General features: G+C 31.7%; 1 protein-coding gene across 1 annotated transcript; it reads right to left on the reverse strand.

Annotated features, from left to right (window-relative positions):
- On the reverse strand, positions 1–13,510 carry LOC113402416 (putative transporter svop-1). Its single transcript, XM_064216464.1, has 12 exons — positions 13,068–13,510; positions 11,312–11,415; positions 10,746–10,907; positions 10,421–10,583; positions 10,046–10,167; positions 9,318–9,550; positions 8,789–8,955; positions 7,629–7,737; positions 6,651–6,838; positions 5,613–5,711; positions 2,112–2,239; positions 1–585 (listed from the first exon to the last, which is right to left on the reverse strand). The coding sequence occupies exons 2-12, from the start codon at positions 11,409–11,411 to the stop codon at positions 527–529; spliced, it is 1,530 nt and encodes a 509-aa protein (XP_064072534.1). The 5' UTR covers positions 11,412–11,415; positions 13,068–13,510; the 3' UTR covers positions 1–526.
- Positions 13,511–13,908: the final 398 nt, after the last annotated feature.

Consider the following 13,908-nt stretch of genomic DNA (forward strand, 5'->3'; position numbering starts at 1 on the left):
TATAATAAGTATATTGATATCATTTAATACAACATTATTCTGTGTTTTTGCGTACAATGTATTATACCAATTAATAATAATTACACTTGAATAAATAACACGCAATAAAACACATAAAGAGAACTAACTCGTAGCTTTTGTGTGGGGGAAATTATATAGATTAATCTCAATTTAAAAATATAAGAGTTTACTTCTGCATTTTAGAACGAAGTTCTTTTACGCGGCTTAAACAGTAGAGTTAACTGACTGAAACCGTCACGTAAGGAATAAGCGTTAAAGGCAACCAAGCGTCATTTTCGATTGTGGATGGTTTTATATAAAATTATTTTCTTTTTAATTAACACTTTTTAATAACAATTTTAATTATTCTTAAACATGTTAATTAACTTCATTTAATACAGAATATAATGTAACAAAAGCATCTTCTTTCCAACCGTGTGTCATTAATATTCCTATTTTTTTTAATACTCCTAACGATAACAGGCGGTCATCAGTTATATTTAAAAAAGGTTTTATTCCAGACACGTCACTGCTCGTTGCTCGCTGGTTTGTCTTTGGGTAGAAGGAAACTGAGGCCGGCGCAAACTGAAAATAAACGAAATATTATAATTAAATAATAATATAGCTAGATTAAGTCATAAGGAGGCACGTACGAATTAGATGAAAATGTTGTGTTGTATGAATAACTCCCAAATCTCTGCAGACGTCCTGCCTATGTACCTGTATATTAATTCTCATGGAGATGTGTTAAGCGGTATATTAACTTGGTGGTAGGGCTTTATTAGTATAATAGTAACAGCCTGTAAATTTCCCACTGCTGGCCTAAGGCCTCCTCTCCCTTTGAGGAGAAGGTTAGGAGCATATTCAACCACGCTGCTCCAATGTATATTGGTTGATTCACATGTGGCAGAATTGGAATTAAACACATGCAGGCTTCTTCACTATGTTTTCCTTCACCGCCGAGCACGAGATAAATTAAAAACACAAATTAAGCACATGAAAATTCAGTGGTGCTTGCCTGGGTTTGAACTTGCAATCATCGGTTCAGATGCACACTTTCTGACCACTGGTCCATCTCGGCTCATTAGGTAGGACTTTGTTCGAGACCAATAAACAAAATCCATATAATAACATCTTGTCCCTGTGTCATTCTGTTTGTATATCACATCTATTGAACTCAAATACTCATAGCTATATATTCAATAAACACACGCTTCAAACGGGTGCAATTTAATAATAAAGAAATTGATATGATATAAATATATTAAATACCCCTATTGCTATAGGAGTAATGTAACTTACTAACAGTATTTTTTTTTAATTGGATACAAATTTCGCATAGTAAATAGTATTAAATTTAAATCTACCTAACAGAGGCAGTACCTCGATCAATCTCCGTCGTGTCTTCTCCATCGCACGTGACATTGGCGAAATAATCTATGCCTTCCTGGCACAAATAAAAGCAACAATATATGTGTACTATTGTATGCATTTAAATGCATATTGTATAAATATATTAGTTATCTGCACTCCTACATATAAACTTTAGTTGTGTCAAATTTCATACTCGTCATTTAATAAAGTCAATTTTCTTTAGCTTTTATAGAAAATCGATCGACCTAATAAAAAAATTATAGAATAATGAAAATCTTACTACGGAGTCAAATTTGTTACATCATTACATTAACAGAATAAATATTTTCTAAATCAATGAATGAACAATACTGGCAATGATATTCATTAGGCTTAATTAATTAATAAATATTATAATTTTAATTTTAATGCGATTTTTTTTTCTTCCTGGAAATAATTACAGTGTTATTGTAATTACTGTATTAATTTATTAGAGGAGATTTATTATATTTCGAGGTCAAAGGCCTTAATCAGGATCTGATTATTCTAACCTAGATTAATAATTGAACTTGAACTAAATTCATAATTGGTATATTCTGATTGTGGATTTCTCCGGTAAGGTTATCTTATCATTTCTATTATTTACATGTAAAATTTATGTATCGCCGTATGTTCATTTTTCCCAGTTTACAAGTAAGATACGAAATATTCTTATTAATTTCCTTTTTTATTTTGAATTCTAAATTAATATTACTTACGGAAGAGAAGCGCAGAGAAGACATAGAAAATAACTGCGCATGCTCCAGCGAAGAAGATTCCAGTAACATTGGCGCCAATTACAGATCCCATTCGTCCAAACATCATAACTGCTCCGACTGCTGTTGCCCTGGTAACGAAATCAAGATATTTTTAGAAAACGACAGATTTGAACACAGCCAATGTATACTAGTCTGTTCCCGCCGCTCCATACATTTGTCTTGTGTTGTAATTGGAAAGTGTAAACGGCAATATTAATTTAAATCGATCATCGGAAATTGTCATATATTTTTGCCGTTAGTATCTAGTGTTAAACACAGGGAACAGAATTAACTTTGCCGATTCATAAATTCAAATCATTTGTAAAAAAATACATTGGTAAAGAAGGCATATTATCGATACAAGATTATATAGATGATAAAAAGCGTGGAGCTAATATTTGTTGACCTCCAGACAGGATGTATTACGTATAAGTATAATTGTATTTAACTAACATGATTTTGTATTTTTAAATATTGAAAAAGAGTGACTGAGTTTCTTGCCGGTTATTCGCGGTAGAATCTGCATTCCGAACCGACGGTAACTTCACTTATACTCATATAGTTTGTTAAATGACGATTCAAAAGTTCTTGTAAAAGCCTACTTGAATAAAGTATATTATATTTTGATTAGAATACTAGTGGTGTCTATTGAAAATAGTCAATTTTCTACCATGAAATAAGGTGCACACAAAAAAGAATACAACATATTTGGTGATAACCATAAAAACATTTTAAAGAACTACATACATCTCCTAACATGAGTGAGTACTCTTATAGTCTTAACCACCTCGTCAGTCTAGTAACGAGCTTATAAGGCAACAGATTCTGAAGCCCTGAGTTCAAATACTAGGTCGACAGAATACGTACTAACAATAGCATTCTGAACATGGAAATTGGACGGGTTTACCCACGCCTCGGATTATAATCGTAAGTCATTCCAGTTGTGCCGTCCCAACACATTATAAGAGTCAAGGAATAGAGAGGACACTTGTGTTTGCAATCACCCTTGTGCGCTTTAATTGTCATGATTAGCCTCTGTATCCTGTGTATCCGTTCTAAAGGATATGTTCGTCATTATTACAATCAAGTATAAGCCTACAAATTTACCAGATCGATCTTTCTTTACGTTGAAGTAATCAGTTTATGAAGTGATGTACATACATCACTTCATAAACTTGTGATAGATGATAGATTGTAATTTCACAGTCAGCTATGTAGCTGACTGTGAAATTGCAATTTATCATAAAGTGAAAGTTCCAAAGCAAATTCAAAGATTAGTAAAATCTACTAATCTACTAATCAGCGTGAAACTGGGAAAAAAACATTAAATAAAACTCTGTAGTACTTTTGCACGATAAGATAACTCGACATTTTCCACCCATTAACAATAAACAACGGAATTTTTTCCTTTTGCTATTTAGTTAAAGTAAAACTGAGATTTAATTTATCAGTAACATAAGAGAAAAAACTTTGCGGTAAAATCTTCGTTGAATGCGGAAGTCAACGATCAATAATAATTGTTCTCAGATTAGGATTACTTTTTTGATAGCCAATAAGTGAACGGTGTAATGCTTCTAAATTGAATTCAGGTATATTTATATTGTTATAATTACGTATTTATGTACATTTTTATTAAATATAATATGTATAAGAAAAGATGAAAATAGATCGCGGCCACTGATCTAGTTTCATTTTTTCCTTTACATATTACTGCGTCCTAAGATACGGGACCCTCCTAAGAACAGGGCCTCTTTGACGTATGTATCATGTATACGAATAAAAACATTATTATTATTATTATTTCCAAGACTTTTCATTTTTCATAATGTACAGAAACGCGTTGTACAGGTATGTATCGACTTAAAACGATTTTATTTTCATCCAACCCAGTTGACACTCAGCTGAATTATTAAGCCTTTTACACATGCGTAAAAGTTACAGAATAAAAAAAAAATAAAAACAGCAGCAGAGAGACAAGATGACACATAGCCTATTGCAAAATTGACTTTAATGTCACCGAAAATGTATTTCCACGAAACCTCAATACAAACTTAAATTGTGTTAATTATATTCAAATGCTTGTATTATTGTTGTAGACTACTTTAAAATATACAAATAACAATATATAAACGGTCTTTCCCGAGATGTGTATCTTTACAATCATAATAGCATGTTATAAATCAAGTCAACTACTTTAATCTATGTATGTAAACAACTGTTCTCGCTTTTATTGAATAATATTTAAAGGAAATATTAACATGGTCATTTCAAGTGCAAAATTTATTTTCCATATTAAATAATTCTGTATGGTATTTAGAAAACGCGCACAATTGAGCACTGTTAAATTTTCGTCTGGTTAATTTGTGTTTATAATTCATCTCGTGCTCAGTGTAGGAAAACATCGTGAGGAAAGCTGCATATATATGTATGTGTGTGCCACCATCCCGCACTGGAGCAGCGTGGACAAATAAATTCCAGATTTTTGGGGGCCACCTGACACAAGTATCAGTCCTTACTTGGTTTTGGTTTTCAAATCTCCTCCTCAAAAGAAGACGAAGCCTTAGCCCCACAGTAGAACAATTGAGAGGCCAAAGTATATACATTTAAAAGTTTTTTTTTTTACAAAAAATATTTTCTTATTAATTATAAATAGTCAGTTAAACTGCTGCTGCAGCTGACTCAGATGATTCGTTAAAATAGTCATAAAATTTTTACTTTGTGGAGGCGTATTTTCTTGGTTCCCAATATAGGGCGGTATATTGGTGAGGTAAGGTAATTTTTTTACACCACCCATTTCTATGGGTAGTGGAAACTATTTACTATTAGTTGGCTGACTAAAAAATATACATCTTTTTGTTTAAAAATTTGAATAGCCTGGCGTTTAGTCTTCATTATTAAATAACATGAAATAAACTATTTATACTGACATTAAACGTCGCGTGGTGGTGTTTTATAATTAAAAACAACATCACACCTAGCGTGTTTACCTTTACTGTGTAAAATATTCGGGCTTTCCCACTTAACTACGTAAATTAAATATTTACTGAATATTACGACTGAGATAACATCGTTAAACATGAGAATAATAATTATATCATGTGTAGTGTTATTAAGATGCTGTAATCCTTATTTTGAAAGCGATTTTGCGGCAATACTGATCTTAATCTAGCAAGATAATTTTATTCCAATATTTTTTCTATATTTTCTTTAGTGAAATGACATGAGTGTGTTTGGGTTTGGCAGTTGATAGCTAAGGATTTGTTTGACATTTTTATTTGTTTAATTCTCTGATCATGAATTATATCTACTTTGATTAATTCTCTATCGATTTGATAAACTCATTTTTATCAGTGCTAAAACACTAGCAGCAAACAACAGCTAATTTGTATCAAGTATATGTTGTAAAATATTTCAACCAAAATAGTTTAATTGTGTAAGGTATGGGTATAAATTTAAGTTTACCTTAAGCTGGTCGGGAAGAGCTGAACGGAGTACGCCGTTAATGGACCAATTCCGAGTGCGGTTATTTGCAGAGCAGACATTGAAACTCCGGCGATTATCCTAAAAAAATACATTTACTAATATTTTAGAGAATACTACGAATAACGTAAGCATTTTTTTTAAAATAATTCTATGATACTGTTTTATTAGAAGTGAGCACGACTGAGGTATAGTCAGGATTATATTGTCATTACAAAAAAACAGAAAATTTTATTTCATTGCTGTAGAGACAGAAAAAAATATTTAATTTCATACATTCAAATATTTAAAATATATACATAAATTCTTTAGTATAAAAAACCAGATGATCAAAATAGCTACGATGACTATGATCACCTTGAATCTATTGCCCATATATATATTAATTAGTTCTGTAATAAATATGAACTATTCTCTACACTGTAAATGTTTAAAAGCGCAGGAAATGCCATTATAATTATGTATTTTCTTACAGAAATTACACTGACTCATTCAGAACAGCAATACAAAGTAATTTTGATTTGGCAAAACTATATATATGTACCAGCTCGTCTATATAACGATATGATGGGCAAAATAATTCCTACCATAAGAACTCAAATCAGCTTCTCTAATAACTCACTCTGTATCTCACGAGTTAAATGTAGAAAGCCGATAAACGATGGTGCCCTATTTTGATGCATATATTAAATGTTATCAACATTATAATTTTTAATTATAATTTAGCATATAACGTTTTAATACTAAACCATCATGTTCTGCGTTGTTTCGAGTTTGTTGTTACAGAATAGGTCTTTTGAGCATCGTATGAATACAATTATTAGAAATGCTCTTTGGAATTCTCCAATTGAATATTGCGTTTAGTTAGTCGTAGTCTATTGCCTTATCCGTGGTCGTACAAGGAAACTCCGCCGCGTTGCTAGTCGACCATTGCACGTTTATGATCTCCTGGTACATCGTACATCTTAGTAACACTCGAATTAGCCTGTTTGAGAATATAAGAGAGCAGTTCATAATCACCTGTTAGTTGTCATAGCAGATAGGAGACAAGTGGCACTGACAAGAACGAACATGCCAATCAGGGATGTTCTCTTTGCGAGAGGGCTGAGGCTGATCAGCATCACCAGTGTGCCATAAATCAGTGACGTCACAACGGTGACCTCGAACGTTGCAAATGATATCTCATCTACACACTCATCTGATGATGTCTGAAAGTGGAATTATTATTTTATTAATATATCAGTTTTATTAAGATATGAATTATTTACATAGAGAACACAATAAGTATTTTCAAATACTAATTAAAAATAGGTACTGTCAACATAACCGAGCGGAATGGAGGCAAGAATGCTAGGTGTTTCCACATAAATATAATTTAATTTAATTTTTATTTATGCGTGAAACTTTTTTGGGAGCCTTGAAAGGAGGTTTCAAGAAGGAGGAGCGTGACGTTTTTATTTGTAATAAAATTCTTGTTATGGCCCTCGGCTTCACTCGCGTCTTACTGGTTGGTCGAAACGTTTTAGGCATAATAAAGTAACCCGGTCTAGGTTCTCTCTAATCCTTGGGTTTCAAGGTTGCTTCATACCAAATTTCAAAAAAATCGGTTCCGTGGTTTGGTCGTCAACGAGTAACAGATACAGATAAGTATAGAAGTATACTTTTTTCAAAAATAGTTAAATTAATATGGCGTGCTCCTGACCAATTGACTTTGCTAATTGTACGGGTTATACTACTTTCTTTTCTATCACTCTCACAGTCCTATGTTTAAACAAACAACCGACGGAATTACTTTAATTAAAAAATATATATATATATATATAAAATATGAACTCGGAACATTGAGTCGACATAACCTTTTTGACTTTCCACAAATATCTTTGTAATACTCTGAGATTAGAGTAATCGTATATAAGTAGATCTGTTGACAAAATTCATTTCGAAATTCAAAAATTTTTTGATTGAATAAAGCATAAACAATGTATTGTATAGAATTACCAAATTTTCTGGTTGGTTCATCAGCGTGCATATCGTGACCGATTCGTTGGAGGAATGCGTCATCATTTTGTTTATTGTATCAGGAGCGAACAAAAACAATCCGTTTAATCTGAAATGTATTATGAGAAACGGTCATTGAACGTAAAAAATAATTAAAGCTTTTTATGATTCATTTGTTATTGACTTACAGTCAAAGATAACACTTGCATTCTTAATATTTAGGAGTAACGAATAAGTACTTTATTTTAGGAGACCGTTTTAACAGGACTTTGATATTGAAATGCGTTTTTTAAATATGAAAATTGACAATGAGGCCCGCGTTGGTGATGAACAAGTTCGTAATTATCTTAAATTGTCCATCAAAGTGTCATAAAAATCCTTTTCTCAAACAACATAATAGCCGACCCTAAATAACAACTTCAATAAAGACTAGTGGTTCGCCCGCGAAACTTCGCGTTTATTCAAAAGATTTTTTAGAATTTTCGAAACCTATGACAGTTTTTATTTTGATTTCATTTCATTGTAAACTGCAAATCATTCATCTATCATTTGGCGCTAAAATTATAAAACCTTATTAAAATGAAATATTTAATGTCAAAATCTAACTGGTTCGATAACAATTTACTTTCATTTTGTTTACATTATTCAATTTTTTTTTCTTATACAGCTGAAGTGCTCTCTAACCGGCCAGTAACTTACTAAAACAGATAATGCACAGAGATAGGTAAAAATAAACATATATTAACATAAATTAAGAAAGTTGCAGTCGAATTGAAGAAATAAAATCCGAAGTCAATACTCCTAATCAATTAAATAGATTACTAACAAAAGTAATTAATTACAATGATTATATATTTATGTATTTTTTTAAACAAAATAGGTGTTCACTACCGCCCAACGATATAGGCAATTAGCACGATAAATAATATTAACCAGTCCGTATATCGTCACTTTCAACCTTGGGAACTAAGATATTATCTCTCATGTCCCTACACTGGCTCACTCACTCTTAAACCATAACACAACAATACAAAGTATTGCTGTTATTGCGATAGAATTATACGATTAATGTGTGATTCCTACACAGACGGGCTAGCTTAAACCTTACCAACCAGTGTGTTTGTTGATATTTTTATCATAACAATTAATATAATACTCACAACGAAAATAACCCAAACATTAGGAAGCCTGTCAAGGCTAACCATTTGACGTGAGGAGGTCGGAGCAGTGCGAATGCGGAGTTCTTCATAATACCGTCACCAAGCTCGCAGTTTCCATGACTAAAGGATTTCTCGCTATCCTCTGCTGAGAACTTCAAAGATGTGACCTAATCAATAAATATCTATTATTGTTATATTTTAAATAAACCTTTCCAATGCTTTAACAAGAAATTACATTTAATAAATTAAAAAAAATACTTATTTTTAATAACATATGATTTAAATGTATTGCCAGTATATAAATTAAATTTGATGTATTAATATTAATATATTGCGAACTATTTTATACGGTATACAAATGAAGACATCCTCGTAATATTTTATTGATTCGATTACATCTACAGACTATAATAAATGTGGTATAATAATTATTATATAGGTATGTACGCTACCTGCATCCTGTTAACAACAAACATTATATAATACGAATATAACGAATACTTAATTAATTGTTTATTTTAATACATACACAGTAATTAGCCTTTGGCTGACCACTGTTAGAGGCATAAATGTGCTGCAAGACGTCCAATGCCTTCTTATCCTTGCCTCTTGTCATAAGAAACTTGGGGCTTTCCTTGGCCTGCGTAAGCCACAGCGCCGCAAGGATTAGGGGCGCGACGTACGTCGCAGTCAGAACTCTCCATGGACGCAGCTTTAGGGGACTGTTCCACCAATCGTAAGAGAGAACGCCCCAAGCGAAAACTGTAAACGATATAGTTATTTTTAATAATTTCACCGGATATAAAATCATATCAATAAAAACATTCCTCAACTCATCTCATAGGATCTTCATTTTATTATTTTGTAACTTATTGTGTGATAAACTTAAAATAAAATATCCGATATATTAATCTACATTTATATATTGGATATTTTATTATTTCAATAATAAAAATCTTCTATAAGTGTGTATTTAATTGAACTCGTTTTAAACAGACGGTCAAATTTCGATAAAAAAAAATTATATTGAGGTTGTAATTATCCTGAATGGCTTAAACTAGTCCCGCTATGTAATGCTGCGATCGGAAAGAAAATAAAATTCGAATTTAACCCGGACGAACGGAACGGGCTTCTAGTATATAGTATAACAATTTAAAAATCAAAATCTAAATATACTTTATTCAAGTAAGCTTTTACAAGCACTTTTGAACTATTTATAATTAATTACAAGCTACTTAAAGTAGCAAAATAACTTACTAGGACATAACGATGCAACAAGCATAAGAGAAGCGTTACATATTAGTACAGCGAGATCTCGTCGTTTTTTTGGCATTAACTCTCCAACGTACGCGAAACCAAGTGACGACGGACAGGAGAGACTAAAAAGGACAAAATTATAATTATTTTCGATTCAATATAAAAACACAATTCGAATAAAAAAATTGTGAATGACATAAAGTATGTTTTCATTACAAAAACTCAACATAAACTCTTTTTATAGCTGTAAAGCTATAAAAAATCATTAAAATAGTTATAATCAATATGGTATATAAGGAACTAATACAGAAAAATACGGGAGGAATTTTTTTTTCATGGGTGATTCTAGTAAGCTATACAAAACTTTCGACTTACAAAAGCGAACCGAGGAACTTGCATAAAGCAAAACTGAGTAGGCTCGGCATGAACGCAGCAATTAGTCCAATTATCCCGGATATAGCAGTAGAGAACAATAGAACTGGTTTCCTCCCAAAAGTGTCAGCAGCTCGGCCCCAAAATGGTGCGGTTATTATAACACCTGGATTGCTTTTAAAGTTTTAATTCCTGATTTATAATATAACAAAATAAAATATATATATTTATAATCGTATTCATATAAAAAATTTATACATCAGTGTTTGTTTATTGAATCATTTTAGAGAAAAGACTTTAAAGTTTATAAACTAATTTTAGTGCTCACCTATATTTGGAATTGACGTCATAATCCCTCGCATGCTATTAGACAAGTCAAGGTCACAAGCTGCAGCTGGTAGGATAAAAGAGCATCCAACCATTTCCAGTATAGCTGCACCAAGAATTGCTACCATAAGAGCACAATGAAATACTTGATATTTTCCAGCGCCTGTAGAAAAATTATAGTAATTGAAAAGAAACTACAATTTGCTCCTTAAATTGTAACAGGTGGTATTAAAGCTCTTATAAATCCCCTCGTTTGTCTAGCTTATAAGGCTGCAGATTTCGAGATCATAAGGAAGATTACGGGGTTCATACCTCAGTTCGGTTAAATAAAAATAGTTGAATTTTTTGTCAAGAAAATTTTAGCTACACCATTTGTTTTTACACCAACCATTGGCCCTACGCCTCAGCTCTTAAAGAGTAAGTAAACAGTAGTAAAAGTACAGTACGTTAGTGTTTATAGATACATCTTTCATTTTTTAATTCATAATATATTTTTGATTGAAGAAACATTTGAAGAATAATGCGTAAGATTTGATTTTTCGCTTTCAGATATTATGACAAGCTTACCACATAGTTCTAACGCTCTCTCCAAGTCAACTTCCATGTCTACATTTAAGTTGTGTATAATATCTTTGCGCAAAGATAGTGATTTTTTCTCGCTTTTCATTTTCCTGTAAAAATATGTCCATTTTAATATATATTGTATATAACTTTCAATGTTGTTACTTTTTCGGTAAATCTTAAGTATATTTAAAAATAATAATCGAATTTTGATTTAGTTTCATATATATAATTCCGCTTGTTAATATGATATTACATAATATTATATATTCGAATGTAAGTTTTTTGTTTGGTTTTAAATCATGTAATTTAGCATACATGTGGTCAGGGGAACGTATAGAAAAGGACATACTCCTATTCTATATTCCTCACCATCACCCTAGACTGTTTATTTATAATACATAACTAGAAAATCTCAAGATATTATACGTATAGTTACATTAAATAGATAATAATAAGCGACTCCGCCAAAGATGAGTTACAAATACAAATTATTAAGTCCGGGAGCTCGTAATCAGTTCGTAGAAAATAATTATTACGCTCGATATTAATTTAGTGTCTAATACTATCTACAAATTCTATTATTCCAAAAACGTACACTCATTTATTAATAAAGATTAATTAATAATAAGAATACGTTTACTTTATAATATAAACGCATTATTAATCATCAAAGATTTATGTAAAGAATCAGACGATTCGGATTTTGTTCATTTTGCTCTTTCACTATAAATGTAAACAAAAAAAAAAAAGAACGAAAGTGACAAATGAATTGTTTAGTAAACCGATAATAATATTGTTTACTGGCATTCGGCATAGAAATGACAGGTTAACACTTAACTCGAGTTTCATTCCATCTTTACGTTGAAACGTCATTCTAATACTGACATTATTTACACCATTCAAATATCATAACGATTGTGTCCAAACTCACGTTTCACTTTCCTCATTCTTGCGATCGACTTCATCATCGAATTCATCTTAATACAACATCTACACAATTCTATTCAGGAATTACGTATATAAAATAGTAATAATATATCATATATTTACCGTCCATGTTGATATTGGAAGACGACTATACAAATTAAACACTACAAAACTGATGTCTTCATCGTAATGTATCTTGTAAACGTTTAACATTACATTACATAGTATTGGAAAAAGAACCGCACTTTATGTATAGAATAAGTAAGCAAATACAATGATTTTTGCAAATCAATCAGTGGTTGTGGTTTTGTATCAATATACTTTTTCTGTTATAGGATGAAATCGTTACTGTAATGTGTATACTATTACGTAATAAATTGTATGTTAAACATATGAAACAAAATTCCTTCATTTCCCAGTAAATACTCAGGTTCAGCTTAGTTATTTTTCTACTGTTTTTTGATCAAGGTATGAACCTAAACCGCCATAATTCTAAATTATTTTAATTTTTACTTATATAGATGACTTTTGGATGTGTGTCTAACTATTAATATAGCCTATGTATGTGTATTTTTATGAAGTTTTTTTTTACAAAATTTTAATTATATTCATTTGTTAAGTAAATAATATAAAAAAAATTAAATAGAACACCGAACCCGAGATGGCCCAGTGGTTAGAACGCGTGCATCTTAACCTACGATTGCGGTTTTAAACCCAGGCAAGCACCGCTAAATTTTCAAGTGCTTAATTTGTGTGTATAATTTATCTCATTCTCGGTGGTAAACACATCGTGCGAAAACCTGCATGTTTTATTTCAATAAAATGTACTAACCCGAAAGTATCCTCCAACTCCCCTTGAGTGCAATAATCAGGGTGGCATTAGCTCCGAACATTCTCCTCAAATGGAGAGGAGAACTTAGTCCAGAAGAAGGACATTTACTGGTAGTTACTTTTTCTTTTAAATGGAAGACGTCGATCTTAACATTTCGTATAAACTTGCACCCCTTAGTTTTCAAATACTCCAATTATTCGTGTAGTATATTGTAATTAATAAATATCCGCTCAGCATCTGGCGGGGCGAGTGGTGGGGAGCATACGCTTCCCGGACAGTCGAGTGGTGGCCTGCGCCAGAGCGAGTTGTTGCACTATTTTGTGTTTTATTCAATATCCACAAAGTGACTATAATACAATTCGCATGCTTAGGAAATCACTTACATGAAGACAATATTAGGAAGAGCATATATATATATATATATATATTATATTTGCGCAACGATGGGACATCCACGGGCTGATACTTTGCTGTTATTACACACATCTTTTTGCAAGTACCACTCACTCATCAGATATTTTACCAACAAACATTAATCTGAACAGTAATCTGAACTCAGCCTGAGTGAGCCAGTGCCAGTGTCCTCTATGCCTGTAGTTACACTACGTATAGAGGACATAACATCTTAGTTGTCGTAATTACTAGGGATGTTGGAGGGGCATTGCATTAGCATTTCTATGAGCGGTGGGGACCACTTACCATCATTAAAAATATATTATTTGAGTATGTTCTGTGAAATCCATCGGTCTTAAGTATATTATGTTAATGTAATTACATAATATTAATTATGTAATTACATTAACATAATATTATAGCTGTATATTATGGCTGTAGCCAACAA

This window comes from Vanessa tameamea, chromosome 12, assembly GCF_037043105.1.
Source record: "Vanessa tameamea isolate UH-Manoa-2023 chromosome 12, ilVanTame1 primary haplotype, whole genome shotgun sequence".
Taxonomy (NCBI): domain Eukaryota; kingdom Metazoa; phylum Arthropoda; class Insecta; order Lepidoptera; family Nymphalidae; genus Vanessa; species Vanessa tameamea.

What these genes read in the sequence shown, in the direction of transcription:
- LOC113402416 (XM_064216464.1), bottom strand. Translation starts at nt 11,411, where the DNA reads ATGAAAAGCGAGAAAAAATCACTATCTTTGCGCAAAGATATTATACAC. An exon ending in GAGAGCGTTAGAACTATGTG is followed by an intron (nt 10,908 to 11,311) that starts GTAAGCTTGTCA and finishes ATTTTTCTACAG; the next exon opens with GCGCTGGAAAATATCAAGTA. An exon ending in CTCTTCCCGACCAGCTTAAG is followed by an intron (nt 2,240 to 5,612) that starts GTAAACTTAAAT and finishes TTTCGTTACCAG; the next exon opens with GGCAACAGCAGTCGGAGCAG.